This window comes from Melopsittacus undulatus, chromosome 2, assembly GCF_012275295.1.
Source record: "Melopsittacus undulatus isolate bMelUnd1 chromosome 2, bMelUnd1.mat.Z, whole genome shotgun sequence".
In the NCBI taxonomy this organism is placed as follows: domain Eukaryota; kingdom Metazoa; phylum Chordata; class Aves; order Psittaciformes; family Psittaculidae; genus Melopsittacus; species Melopsittacus undulatus.
Window position 1 is genome coordinate 82,815,346 of NC_047528.1, and position 15,016 is coordinate 82,830,361.

Genomic DNA, 15,016 nt, shown 5'->3' on the forward strand with positions numbered 1-15,016 from the left:
TTTCACTGCTCTGAAGGTTGCATTCATTACCCACATGGTGCCCTTTGAAAACCACACAGAATCTACGTCAGAATATTGAGTACACAATTTTGGTTTTCAGTTTTGATTTTTCATTTTACATTTCCCACAACTTCCTATGCCCCATCTTCCATTCACATTGTTAAAAACAGACAACTAGTCAATAAAAAGCAGAGTACCAGAGTTAGTTGTATTTTATAATTGTATGTGGCTTTATTACTTTTGTAGCTGCCTGTCATATTCTGAGTATTTTCCCTATGTAACTAATAACACCTTTAAGTGTCATATTTAAGTGTTGGTACAGTTGCGAAAAGCTAAGTGAAGACTTTGTGTGTGTGCATTAGAAAAACTGGCCGCAGAAGTGGGGACTTCTTATGGCTGCTACTTTGTGCCAGCATTTTCAGGACTGTATGCACCTTACTGGGAACCCAGTGCAAGGGGGTAAGAATCTGACTAAGCACTGTGTTTGCCGGGAGATTTAATGATTTTACAAATACTTTCACTAGTCCTTCCAAGTATATGAAATTGTTATTTTTGTTCCTGTGATGTGTCATGATACATCTTTCTCTGTGTTATCTTCAAGGAGCTACCGTGTTTCTCTTTTGTATTTAACCAGTTCAAAATAGCAGCTGCTACTAGAAGAAAAAGGATCAGCTTGTTCAGCTAGTAGCTCTCCTCTCCCTGCATCCAAAAAGAAAACCGGGGTGGGGAGCAGGGAAACCATTTGGGCTAGGTTGTTTTACAGGACAAGTACAAGATAGTTTGATCATTCTTGCTGCTAACAAGGCCAGCTTTTTTTCCTCATGCATTTCTGTTTCTGAAAGGATATTTATCTCAGTAAAGAGCAAGAGGAAGTCTGCACACTTGTGAGCTCTTGGGCAAAAAAAAAAGCATAAAGTGAAGAATTTAGTTCTGATGAATTTTTTTGAGCTCAGTTTCCCATGGCTGCTGCATTCACTATCACAAATGATAGAGGCTACTTAACTCCTCCCCACTTCTCCTCCCTCTCCTTCTCCTTTTGTCCAGCTTTCTTTCCAGTCTGTTGAACACTCTTTTCTCCTTTCCTTCTAGTCCCTTTCCTGTAGTTAAGATTTAACTACCTGATACTAGTTTGAATTACTAGTTCAAGCAATTTTATTTGTCTTTTCTGCTATTGTGAGTATGCCTACTGTTGCTGGAATCACATGCCATGGAAGTCACAGTATAACAAATCTAAATAGAAAATAGCTTTCCTAAAATGAGAAATCTTTAAGAATATCAAGTTCTGAGGATTTAGAATAGTTGTATCTTTCTAATTTAGATCCTTTTTGTACATAAGAAATAAAAAAATCTTTGAGTTAGAGTTTTTACAGTTTTTTAGATCAAGTGCTTAACTGTTCAACTGTTAAAACCTGATCTTTGGAATGACAACAACTAAAAATGTCCTTTAATATATTTCAGCTTGTATCTATCCCACACCAAAGGTAGCAGCATTTCTGTGTAGTACACTACTATTCCTCAGATGTTGAAACAGAATAAAAGGATAATTATTTGCTCTGTGGTTCAGAGTACATTGACGGCATTCAGCATACTTATGGTTAGATTATTTTCATATCCAAAAAATCTCTTTGAAGGTATAAAGGCAACTGCTTATCAGAATAGATCTGAAAACAATTTTAAGCATTTAGAGCACAGCACTGACACAGCTGGGCTTTTCCTTAAGAACTGAAAACAATAGATAATTTATGAAGACTTTAGTCATAGGTGGTAGCATTTTTAGAAGAAAAAGCAGTGATCATTCAAGACTAGAATTTGTGTATAGGTGAATATGCACCCATCTCCCTGCAGATTGGCAAAATAATTTATGGCAGTTGTGTATTGATTGGACACTGAACACATTTGTCAGGAAAATAGTGATGAGATTTTTGATTAAAGATAAACAAGCTTGCTAATGTTAAAAAGTAGTGTTCATACGATAAAACTGAATGAGCTTTGAATTAGAAGGCCTAGATCTGAAGTAATGATGTATGTCTGGTGAAGAAGTATGTCCTAACTGGTTGTTGGTTTTTTTTTCTCAACAGTATTATCTGTGGCCTTACTCAGTTTACAAACAAAAACCACATTGCCTTCGCTGCACTAGAAGCGGTTTGCTTTCAAACACGAGAGGTAAAGGCAAATTGGGTCCTAAATGCATTGTAAATTAGTGTGGTAACAGCAACTATAGCTCTTCAGGAAGAGAGAGGATTGAAAACATTTAATGAAGATTAATCATATGCTTTATATTGTACTTAGATGCTATTCTTTTTATGTAGTGCTGATGTTGAAAAATTGTTCTGTGGTCTTATCTACAGTGGTGTGGTTGGGTGGTACATTATTTTGGGGAGGCAATGCTGCTATTTTTCAGCACTTAAAGTAAGGTGATTCTACTTTGCAAGTATTTTGAGAAGCAGAACATAGAAACATTAAAATGACAAAGCCAGTGCCATAACTAAGAAGTCACATTAATGTAAAGGACTACATTTTATAGTTTGCTGTGATGGAGATGGCTTATGTTGCTTCTAGCATACAATAATAAAAATAAGTTAAAGCAAGACAGCAGCAAACATACCAATGGAAATCTGGATTCACTTCATGCCTGTTACATTGTTACATCTTGCATAGCTTTAGCTGGCATTCTGCAACAGCAAACCTAAATTGTCATGGAAGAAATAAATCCTCCAACTGAATCAAAGGAGTTGATATCAGTATGTTCTGATCATTAGAATCTTTATATCACCATCTACTATCAATTTACACTCCCTGTATTCCAGTCAATACAGGAGAAATCCCTTGACCCCAAAGGATAACAGTCAAACCTGAATTTCATTGCATGTTTTTAACCTGATGTTATTTAAACATATCAAGTTTTTAAAGTAACACTTGGCTAACACTGTGTGAGGACAAAAGCAGCTTGCTGTTTCTGTAGTGACATAGAGTAAAAAGTACTCATGTGAAAAAGCCAGAAGTTTCACCCAAATGTCTGCTTTTGAAGCTGTGCTAACAACCTCAGAGTACTCAGAAAGTTGTGAAGGAGTTTGGTGGTAGAAGTCAGGGTAAAGTTACAGGAAACTGAACCTCTAGTCTAGTTTGTTGTCTGCTCCTCTCTTACTTTGTCCCTCCTCTCATTCATTCCCTCTCAAAGTTCAATGAACTTTCCAGCATGAAAATTATCCCTCTTTCTGCTGGGTTGTTTTTCTTCTGGATTACTGATCTCAGCTGCCTCACAGAGATCAGCAAATGTCAGAACAAGGGTCAGGGCATGTCACTGGGAGTAGGAGAGAGTGGAATAAAGCTGACTGACTGAGGGTGACATTAACTGGTTGAACAGACCTGATACTTCCTCATACTTTAGTCAGTGTACTTTTATCACAATGACAGGAGTACCTGTGTCTCTGGACACACTTAAATTAACAAATTAAGTCCTAGTGACACGAATAAAATACATGTACATTTTTCAGAAATATAGTTAGTTCTGCCTTGTCAGAGACAAAGGGTTTTGTTTTAATTCCAGTTAAAATGGAAATCCTTTGTATCCTTGAGGAAAACCCTCAAATTTCATGTTCATTGCAGTTCCTGATTGTTTTATTGTGCCATCCAATTCATAGAATCATATAATCATAAAATAGTTAGGGTTGGAAAGGACCTTAAGATCATCTAGTTCCAACTTCCAAGTCTCTTGTTATCCAGAAAGCTTCTTCCTTGTGCAGACTGATGACACTTGTTACATTTTTTAATTACAGAATGCATTATGGAAAAACAAGCAATTTTTCAGTTCTAAGAGCTGTACAATGCTGTCATCAGAAAAAAAAAACTTAGATAAGTGGATACCATAGTCTTCATCCTACTTCATTACAATAGAAATAGCAGCAGCATGATCATGATTTGTTTTGTTGCTACATCCCTTCCTGATTTCTAGCATTCTTATCTTTTCGGGTTTTTTTAATCTGTATTGAGTGCATAGTATGATTCAACATACTTTTGCACAGTGGTAACCAAAGCCAGAACCTCCAATGCTGTATGTATGTAAAGCTGAGATTATGAGGGGCTAATGATGTTTTGAATGTTAAAAAAGGCAGGCAAAATCAGGCTAGACAAATATGAAATTATACATGTGAAGGAAATCAGTAACAGGGGGCAGTACTAGATTAGTACTGCCAGCAGACTTTGCTGCTGTGCTGTGAATTATCTTCTCCAGGTTATTTCTAATGTATTGAACAGTGCAGGCCCATGGACAGATGCCTCCACCATGAAAACTGGCTTTAGTCGCCTGATTTTTAACCATTATTTATCTTCTGGCAGTTCTTTTAGTTCCTTTAAAGATTTTCTGGTAAGGGACCTTGCTAATTTACTTTCTGGAATGGATAGAATCTACTGGACAAGTCATCTCTGTATAGTTTTTACTACCTTACAGACCTAACAATTTTTTGGTTCTTTTTTATAAGGAACCATTTTGACTTCTCCCAGTAAGGATTGTATAAATGGGTACTTCATGAGCTACAGAACAGCATAAGAGCTCATTGTAGTTTTGATGGGGTTTGTGTCTATGTTGCTTTGTCATTTAAAGCTGAGAAAAGCACACCTCTGTTTTTATTCTAATAAATTGAAAATGACAAGGAGAAAATAACTTCACTAGTTAATGCTTAACTTTGTCAACGGAAGTTATGTACTAACCTAAAAAACCTGTAAATAAGACATTTAATTGACTGTTTTTACAAAACCCTAGAAAATCCACTATTCTGCATTTAATAGGTTCTTGTAGGATAATGCTTTGGTGTTATTAGTAGCTAAGTTTTGAGGCAAACCTTACAGTTTTAGGAGACCCTCTAAATATTGACAGGTATCAGTGAATTAAATACTTCACTCTTAGTTACTTTTCCCTTGCAAAGACTTTAAAAATTTTCATGTATTTTCAGCTATCCACTGTGCCCAAAAGAAGGAAACGTTTTACCAAAAAATTACACCAACAGTTGCTGTCTATCTTGTGTAATGTAAGGTTCTCGATTTTCAACAACCATTTGAAAATAAATCAAGAGGCTGCTCTGTCAAAGCAGTTCAACATTCAGAGGTTCCTATTGAATGTCTTCCAGATTGCCAGTTCAATTAGTTTTTCAACTCTTTAATGCACCAAATTAGAGAAAGTATCTAGACAAACTGCAATCAGCTAAAGGACTGCATTTAGTATTACTTCTTCCTTTGTTAGCTTTGATAAATGTAGTTGTCATCAGCTTTTCTTCAAGGTTTTTCTTCTCAGGCCATATAAGCAACACATAGGGTAGATACAGAGGATCAGAGGAGAAACATCTCATACGTTAGGATTTCTGTAATACACGGAATGCATTTGCTGTACATTAAGCAAAAATGTACTGTCACTACCTCTTTTTGCCCTTTTGATATATAGGGGAGAGGACTTATCTACTTAACACCCTTCAGCAAATACTGAATTATCAGTATTTTACACTCAGAGGGTATCATAGATTTCTCTGCAATTAAATAATAACATATATTACTTTTCCTTAAGCTTTTAGATGCCATAAACAAGGACTGTGGGGTACCACTAAATCAGTTACAGGTAGACGGAGGAATGACCAATAATAAAGTCCTCATGCAACTCCAGTCAGACATTCTCTGTATTCCAGTAGGTAAGATGAAATTACAACTCCTATTCACTTTTTAAAGCTGAAAAAAACCCACTGATTTGTCGTGGCTAATGTGTCACTGCACATCAGGACATTGCACAGTAACATCAGGATATTATACATCTTTGTCTGTACTGAAGACTGATAATTTGCTGCATAAATGTAATAATCTGCCTAATATGCAGCTTCTAGAAAATAATTTAGAAAAACATTGTGTTGTCTTGTGCATAAATGTAAGACACTGCACTGGAAAGTTTTTAACTCTAGAGGTATTATAGCTTGCCTTTAATAATACATAATACACAAGGCTTATGCTGTCAGTGCACAGCCATAGTTCATAGCAGATGAAATGATACAATCAATAGAATCAGATTTTAAAGAATCTGCCTTAAGCAGAGAAACAGGCAGTTCTGGAGTTAACAGAGCAGCTTTTACGGAGCAGATTTAACATTGATATCTTGGGGGTGGGATGGTCATATCTGTGGAAGGCAAACAAGCTAGTAATACAGCAATGGGTAGCCTCTTTTAAGATGCCTTTTGTTAATATAAATGCTTTTAATAACACAATATCTAGAACATGGGAACAAGACCGGTAACTTAGCAAGCGACCACTGCTTTGAGAATGGAGGGAGAAGATAAAAAGATAGTGTACTGTTAACAGGAGCACTCTAGGGAAACTGATGGTTGAGGTCAGCAGCCCTGCATGTGGTGTGAAAATGGGCAATTGGATGATTCAGTCTTAAACGAAGTAGTGATCTGAGATATTTCAAAGACTTGGATGAAGTTAGCCTCATAACTGTGTGAATTGTAATAAAATGAGGCTTGCAGTTGCTAAGCTTAAAGTAAGCATATAGCTGCTATATCATTCTAGATACATATGTAAATCTTTAGTTCCCATGTCATCAAGGTGACTTTCATTAAAAATCTTCATGTCTTTCTCTGTGATTTACTTCAGTAAAGCCATCAATGCCTGAAACAACAGCTCTAGGAGCTGCTATGGCAGCAGGAGCTGCAGAAGGAGTTGGAATTTGGAGTCTGAATCCTGGAGATTTGACAGCAGTGACATGTGAACGATTTGAGCCACAGATCAACCCAGAGGGTAAAACCCTTTCATATTACCTAAGAAGTCACAAACTTTATGTTCTGTGTCCAGCAGATTGTGTTTTTTTCTTCGTTGCAGTCTAACATACTGATATAAGACCAGCTATATATGAATATCCTCACATATGTTAAAGATTAACTTTTCTGTAGTGTTCAGTTTAGAGAAAAGTGCATTTCAGTTGCTGTTATGTCCCTTTATTGATTAGTAAAATTGCAAAATGATTAAGATAACATAGCTCCACAGGGGAATATGTTGGGGTTTTCTTCTTTCTTTATTTTGAAAGAAGCTTGGCACTGGGCATTGGAGTTAGTAGCTTTTGATTCATAGCAAGTAGAATCAAAGAAATCTTGGAAGGTTTTTATGAAGATGTCTCCTAAGGCTCCTGTGCATTTGTGAATTTTTACTGGGTTTGGGACACTTTTCTTTTGGCTTTAAAAAGCCTACATTAATCGTTATTTTTTAGCTAACTATCTTCTTCATCAGTTCGTAAGTGCTTCTAGAGATGGAAAGCATGTACTTGACATAATTAATCCATGTGTAAGACAAATGCATTTTTGTCTTTTTAAATTATTTCTTAACTTCTAGTGCAGAATTTTGTCATATCATTGATTATAATTACTGCTATAATCCCTACTTCAAGACAGTTTTTTCAACACTGAAGGGCTTCTAAATGAATAGTAATTGCTTCATTTTGTCCTACTTGTAAATCTTCTTATTGTGAAAATGCAGATAATTGGGTTTAAGGTTTATTTCTCCTTACTGTGCATAACTGTGGGGCTTTGGGTTGTTTTGGGTTTGGTTTTTTATTCATTATTGTTTTATGCAGACAAACTATACTGTGCAAAAGAGTGGAAAACTAATATTGTAGTCTTTGATTCTTAAATACTTCTAGTTGTATTTATACGCTTTGAGAGGCTTTTCTGTTTGCTGATTTCTCAATTTCAGAAAGTGAGATTCGCTTTGCCAGATGGAAGAAAGCTGTGATGAAATCTATGGACTGGGCGACATCTGACGTTTCTTCAAATGGTAAACCAGAAATTAATGCTAGTCAAGTATTATTTAATTAGCCTGTTAACATTGATAGTTAATCTTCAGTTTGGTGACTGTTTCTGCTCATACCATCTTTATGGTATTTTTGGACTATTCCAGTGATTTTAAAATTAATTCTTAACTGTACAAACAAAGCAGGAAAATATATACATAGGTCTTCCTCTTGAAAGGAGAGCACAAGCAATATCTTGTAGGGCTCTGAAAACAGAGGACATGAAATCAAGACTAGCTACAGGTTTTGCAGAATGGCATTGATTTACAACAGAAAAAAAACAGTGACCTAGGAGAAGAGATGCAGCACAATTCTAAGACAGTGCAGGGATTCTGTAAACTTTCTTACACTAAAACATTGTGTTGCAAAGGAGAAAAGATTCATCCTGTGGTTTTTCTTGCTATATCCTGCCTTTATTATTTGCTGTGTAGGAAGGAGGGATTGATAGCTACATCAAAATCTGTTTGCCCCACAAGGGCTAAGAGCAAGCAGTTGTCATAAAGTGAAGAATTTCATAGTCCTATTATTCACACACAGAAGGACTTCTGAGGGACTTAACAAGTTCTTTTTTGGAAGTAGACAGGGTTTTCATCTGTCAGGTTTGAATTAAATAAAACCTGCAGTCTTCTATTATCTATAATTTGAATTTATATTTCAGCACCATTTCAGGATAAGGTTTTTGTCCTGAATCATTGTACAACACATCATTTATGGCTTTATCTTAATTTAATTTCCCTTTTGTTGGAAAAACTGTTAGAATGAAAAGTGTTAAGTAAAGAATCCTCAAAATATAAACTCCCCCCACAATCCACAGATGCAGCTCTCATGCTGCATGAATTCTCTTTCTTTTATTCTTGAAAGCTAAAGCTAAAATTTTCCTTTAAACATCCTATAAGTTGGTTTAAGCATTTTGTTTAACACTATAGGAAATGTTATTTTCCTTAGTTCTTGCTTTGAAACTGTCTTCTGCTTGCTGAGAGTATTGGACATTGAAGACTACTAAAATGGGCTCAACCTAGGTAGTGCTAACAATGGATTTTGGATTTCAACTTTTATACTGAGTGACTGTTTTGAATTATTGTGGGAAGTATAAATAATCCTTTTTAGTTTTTCTGCATATGTCACTACATTTATTACATTTTGCTGTTCGTATGATTTCTAATTCATACATTGCAATTTAAATATATATATATTTCTCTTTTGATTTGCTTGACTGGATACACCCTACCCTGGATGACATCAGGTGACAGTAGTATCTTCTCTAGTCTGCCTTTGGGTCTTTATATTATGAGTAGCATGATAATGTTAATCGGAGCAAAGTACATCTCAGGTTAGTTATTATTTGAACTAGAACCTTTTAAAAGCTGTCTACACTAGATCAAGTGTTGGGGGGGCTTGTATTCCATCTATTTATTTTTAGCAAAAATGATGCTTTTTGTTGTTCATGCACACGAGTGTTTGAGGGTGTGAATTAGATGCCAACGGAAACCAAGTGAATGGCGAATTCATCCTCACGTGCCATGAAATTCTTAGTTGTTGATGCACATGAAACCTTGAACTTTCACTTCCGTTTGTCTAGCTATGTGGACCGTACACAGTTTATAAAAGGCATATAGGTTGAAGCAGAGTTTGCACTGCCTGAATTACAGTGTGCATTGCAGTTAGAATAAGGTTCCATCCTTTATCCTGTATTTCTTCTCATAACATTTAAAATCATTTTGATGCTCTTGTTCAAATAAAATGAAAACTTCTCCTCTGTCCTTGAAAGGCTTCAAGTACCTCTTTCATTTTTCTCATCCCCTTGAAACTATTGTATGTCCAGAAATCATCATCTACTAAATCTATACAATATACTTTTTGCTTTGCTCTTGATGGATAAATGAATTAATTTTGTGTAAAAAGAACAGATCCTAAAAGGCCTATCTGCAACACTAGGGAAAGGAACTGTGTGCATATGCAATGAAGATGCATCTTCAACCTATTAATGTGTTTTATATTAAAAGTTCTTACAATGGATGGCAGTGTTAGTTACTTATGCCAGAAGTAAGAAATTTCATTAAGAAATTCTTATGGTAAGAAAAGGAAGTTTATATGATGATGTCATTTGTTCTTTGTTGTGTTTCATAATTTCATCACAAATAAAATATTTTACAGTATAGTCATTGTTGCTGCTTAGTAAGCTTTTGGGGGTGGTTGTTTAGTTTTCTTTCTTTGTTTTGGTTTTGGCGGGGTGGGGTGGGGGGACTGTTATGTAAGCAGACAATTGAGGACTCTAGCATGTTCCTGTGATGATGTGTTTATATTTTGTTTCTACTCATTCAGCCTGAATTAACTGTTCAGTTGTAATTTTTCTTGCATGGAAGAGACTGTCTGAGCTTGTAGGAGAACTAAAAACAAACTAAACAAATGCTAGGCCAAAATCAAGCTGAACAAATGGATTGACATTGATTTACTAACTCTGGAATGTGTCTGTGAATGAGAACAGTCTTGATTATGAAAAAAAGTAAAACCAGCTGTGAATAGTGGGTAAATTTTTAACAAGCTGAACTCAGCAATTTGAATATTAATTCCAGGTCAGGGTCTTCACCACATGGAAGATACCTAAAATAATAATAAGTTCAATGTTAAGTGGGCACATAAGCAACTTAAATTCTGGGTTTATTGCTTTTTTAAAACAACTAATCAGTAACCTGCATATAGATATCTAAACTGGTCAGCACCTGGTCAGCTGGTCAGCACCTTTCTGACTTACAAGTGTAAAACATACTCATATCAAGTCGCTCTGGCCTTCAGAACCCATTTTTGCTGCTGTGTTCAGATAACTGTAACTTAATAACAGTAAATTGATAAAAGATGTATATATATATATATTATATACACCACTAGAGTTACTTTATATACCAGTATATTATTTACACGGTAAGCTTGGGGACAGGAGAAGTTGCCAGAAATTTCCAGCTCTGAATTGTTTTAAAAATTACTCTAAAAAGGAATACCACCAGTGATGCTATGTAGCAGTTGTAGTTTTGTTCAGCTGTGTGTTAGGGTAGAACATGATAAACAGAATTTGTGTTATTGGTTGGAGCAGGGCTGCTTCCCACTTAGATGTTTGCTCTGGTAAATATCCTTTTGTTTTTAAAAGCTGGATCTAGCTGACCAGGCTTCCTTCTAATTACAGGAGCACCATTAATTAATTTGTTATTTTTTATCTTTTAATGAAACACTGGAACTCCAATGCAGTCATCAGTTTAGTAGGTTTGAGAATTGAATCTACTGAGGATTGAATTCATCCTTCATGTGATGAAACAGCAGTAAGTCTTGCATGGCAACAGTGCTGTTGTTGAGCATGTCTCTGTAGGTCAGGGACATGATTTAACAGTTACTGAAATGTGAAGGAAGAATTTTCTGTAGCAGAACAGATAACACTAACATGGCAAAAACCCATTTACAGAATTGCTAAACTAACTGTCTTTTCGTGCAGCACCTGATGACTGAAAATGAAGAATACTACATTTCATGTTAACGTTAATTTCATGATTTCATCAAAATTGGCGCATTTACTTGTACCTTATTTTACGATCTTCTTTCTTCTTCTCTCCCAGGGGAGAAATGGCCAATATTTTGTTTTATTTCACTATTAAAGCAAGTTGTATGTAGCAACTGGAGTACTTATGCTAAGATTGTTATTTTTTTTTTTCACAGTAGTTTTGGAAGTGGACATCTGAGAGCTGTAGCTGTACCTTTTGGGGGGGTGGGAGTTAACTGAAAGTGATGCTATATTTTATTAGGCTAAAAAGAAATGCCTTTGCATGCTTAAATTGACATTTCTCAAGTGAAGTGTAAGTGGGGACTGGCTATATAAAAGACCTTATGTGGCATCTGAGGTAAAAAGTTCTTTGACTTTATTGTCACAGAACAAGGTGTCAGTGCTGATAATAATACTACATTATTCCTGCTTAAATACCCTTTGGGGTTATTTTTAAAGATTCTGTTCTTTCTTTTTAGTTTCTTGTGCTGTGATAGTTACTGCCAAATTGCATGCTAGTTTACATATAGGAATCACTATGCAGCTCTGCAGGTTCATAGAATCGAACTTACTGCATTCATGGAATCATAGAATGGTTCAGGTTGGAAGGGTCCTTAAAGAATCCTTAGATGTAATAATAGTTCCCAAATTTTGGAAAGCTGAGCTCATATTCAGGAAAAAAGTAAGCTTAGAGTACTTCTGTCAATTCTTGTACTTGTTAAAAATTTACCCACCGTAAATGTGTGGTCTATTCTACTATATTCACATCCCACACATGTAAGTGCTGGTTTATCTGATGTCACAAGATACATCTAATTTATAATTGCATTAATTGGAAAAAGAAAGATTATTATACTGAATTCTTCTTATAGCTCAGTTGTGTTAGAGTGTTATTAATGTTTTAGAATACATTCTGTTACTAATGCATGTTCTTTCTTGTTTAAGGTAGTGGTAATTGAGACCACTTAGCGGACTCTCTGGATGCAGCTGACTTTTTTTTGTTTGTTTCTTTTTTTTGTGTTGTCTGAAGAGATTCCACCACCAATGTGATTATACTGTTTGTATGACTAAATCCGCTCATGAATCCATCTGTTGCCATTCTCTGAGTAACATCCCAGTGGTACACTGAAACATAGGTCTTCAGTCCTTCATTGCTCTACTCCCTTCCCCATCAACTCCAACTGCACTGGAGGCCTTTGCATCGACTATCTCACATCGTCCTCTAAAATTTCAGAAGGCCTAGCTTTGAGAAAGTGGGTACAACAAAACACTGCAACTTATGAGTAATGTCAGATGTTTAGCTATCCTTTCAGGGTTTCGATTCTTTATACAGCACAGTGCAGAAGGTTAATGATACACTAAGGAACTTTGTAAACATCACAGCAATTCTTCCAGCTGCCGTGAATTACCTTTTATATGTCTATGGTTGCCAAAGATTTTTCATTGTAGTGACCACTGGTCTGAAACACTGTCAGTGGTACAAACCTTTTAAACATTAGCTCAAAACGTATTACATGTAGCATACCGTCACCAGTTTGGCAATGAAGAGGTTGCTGATGTGGCCCACAGAGTACTGTTGAAATGATCAATTACAAAGTTTAAAAGTTTGTTTTGGTTTCTGTAGATAGTCACTTTGCCCCTTACAAGTATTTAAGACAGTAGTTCCTGTAGCTGTTCCTTTAAAAGAGGTAGGAGTAAGTAGGTGTTTTTGTTAAGGCCATGTTTTACATTCTTGCGCTTCTCTGTTAGTTGGAAAGACAAATTTGATACATCATGTTGATAGGACAGCTTCTTGGCCCTCAGCAACTGGTAACTTAAAATTACTGTGTACAATGCACTTTTCTTGAGCAATACTGCATATATTCTGTCATCCTGCTGAAGGATATTTTAGTGACTCTTCACTAAACTTTTGAAAGTTGACGCTTAGTTTTCCTCAAAGAGGGTCCACTTCAAACTAAACATTAGTGCTTTAGTTCTTGGTCTCATTTAGTAGTATCTCAGGGACCAAAATCTCCCTTTCAGTTTTCACGTCCATAGTTTTAATAGCAAGTTGTTGCAAATTTTACTGGGGCAACCCAAAGTGCACTTGACACCTGAAGTGGGCCACTGGAATTTACGGGCAATGTGCATGACAATTGAGTTGCATCCCCTTTGAAACTTTTTGTCCCTCACAGGTAAAGTAGTGAGGCAATAAATCATTTTATCTTCAGCTTTCTTGTTTGTACCAACAGCATGACAAATGCCAGCCTTACTGGTTAGGTCAGAGAAAATGTGTCCTTGTATAGTATCATCAGATCAGTATAGAATGATAGCAAGGTTGAATGTGGGAACAACACAAAAAATTTCAGAGATATGTTTAAATGCACTAGGAGTCAAAGGGAGCATTTCTCTGTTTGTGTTTGTTCTTAAAGAGTTTTGTCTTTAAATAGAAATAGTCTTTAGCAGAGTTTGTTTTTTCTTTGTTAAACTGTGATTAGAGGCTTAGTTTTTAAAAATATGTTAAATATAGGTGTGTCTGAAGCAATGGGCTGCACAGAAGTTCAGGTCTGTATAATATATTTAATGTAAAATGCATAATTGCCTTTCTATTACCAAGTGCAATGACCTTTGAAAATGTGACTTTTAATTCAAAAGGTAGAGAAGGAACATTTTTCATCCTGTGGTTGCTTGTATAAATTCAACAGAGGGAATTTTTGTGCACAGGTGAAAATGTAACAACTTCATTGAAACCCTACATCTCCTGTAAATACTCAAATGTGAGGTGTGTCAACTAAAAATTCTGGTTTCCTAGTTTTCACTAGAGAGAAAGAGTGAAAAATAAACATGGAAATCTTTATACTCCTTACCTTTACTCTGAGCTGTTGCTGATCCCACCTCACCCTAAGGAACAGGAGTAACAGCAGCTTTTGGAGCACATAGGGTGAGGGCAGCACACATCTCAAGCAGTGGACTTCCGAGTATGACCTCTTGCCAAAAGCAACAAAGTATTGAATCTGGGAATGATTCATGTTGAAGTTTTGCCTTTGCTGAGGGAGGATGTGGCAGGGGGAAAGGTAGCACATAGTAAGCAGGAGGGGGGGGTGGTGTTGCTGCTTTTCTGACTTATCTTTTACTGGGAAACACAATTCCTGTTAGTTTTTCACTGAGTAAAAATTGTAATTTTATTTTCAATTGCTGTTGCAAATATTTTTAAGAATTTCACACCACTGTTAACTTTCTACCAACATAGTTGAACTATATTGTAAACTGCATGTTGGCAGGAAGGGGACAAACTGTTGAAAATTAGCTTTTTGTGAAGCTGTGATTTATTATTTTTCCTATAAATAGCCAATTTCTAAATTTTTACTTGAGAAATGCATTAACTTGGTATTAAAATACCACAAATAAATTGTTGTAAGATGTTGTTTTATTCTTGCATGTTCTCTCTCAGATGCATTTTCATCAATATTTTCTTCATGAGGCATTAGTGTACTTTGGCACATGTTAAACAAGGGAGCTCCCTTTCAGTATTACAGACACATGCCACAACTTGCTCAAATACATGCGTTGCCTTTGCGCAGTACTGCCCTCTGCTTTTCAGTGATATATTCTGTTTCAAGGATGCAATTAAAAGTTACATTTCCTCAAGTCCCTCCATATTCAGGAAAAAGCAGGAAAATACAAGTAAAACAACA

The 15,016-nt window shown here is 35.9% G+C and overlaps 1 protein-coding gene across 4 annotated transcripts in view; it reads left to right on the forward strand.

The window, feature by feature from the left end:
* Positions 1–14,759, forward strand: part of GK (glycerol kinase) — a 36,709-nt gene extending 21,950 nt beyond the window's left edge. For 2 of the 4 annotated variants that reach the window (XM_005144548.3, XM_031045060.2), the window contains 7 exons: positions 363–459; positions 2,079–2,163; positions 5,555–5,675; positions 6,628–6,771; positions 7,720–7,800; positions 9,060–9,146; positions 12,288–14,759. In XM_005144548.3, coding sequence (XP_005144605.3) covers positions 363–459; positions 2,079–2,163; positions 5,555–5,675; positions 6,628–6,771; positions 7,720–7,800; positions 9,060–9,146; positions 12,288–12,301 — 629 coding nt within the window. In that variant the 3' untranslated portion in view covers positions 12,302–14,759. The remainder of the gene's footprint in view (positions 1–362; positions 460–2,078; positions 2,164–5,554; positions 5,676–6,627; positions 6,772–7,719; positions 7,801–9,059; positions 9,147–12,287) is intronic. The other 2 variants (XM_031045061.2, XM_034074632.1) reach the window with 2 other exon arrangements.
* Positions 14,760–15,016: the final 257 nt, after the last annotated feature.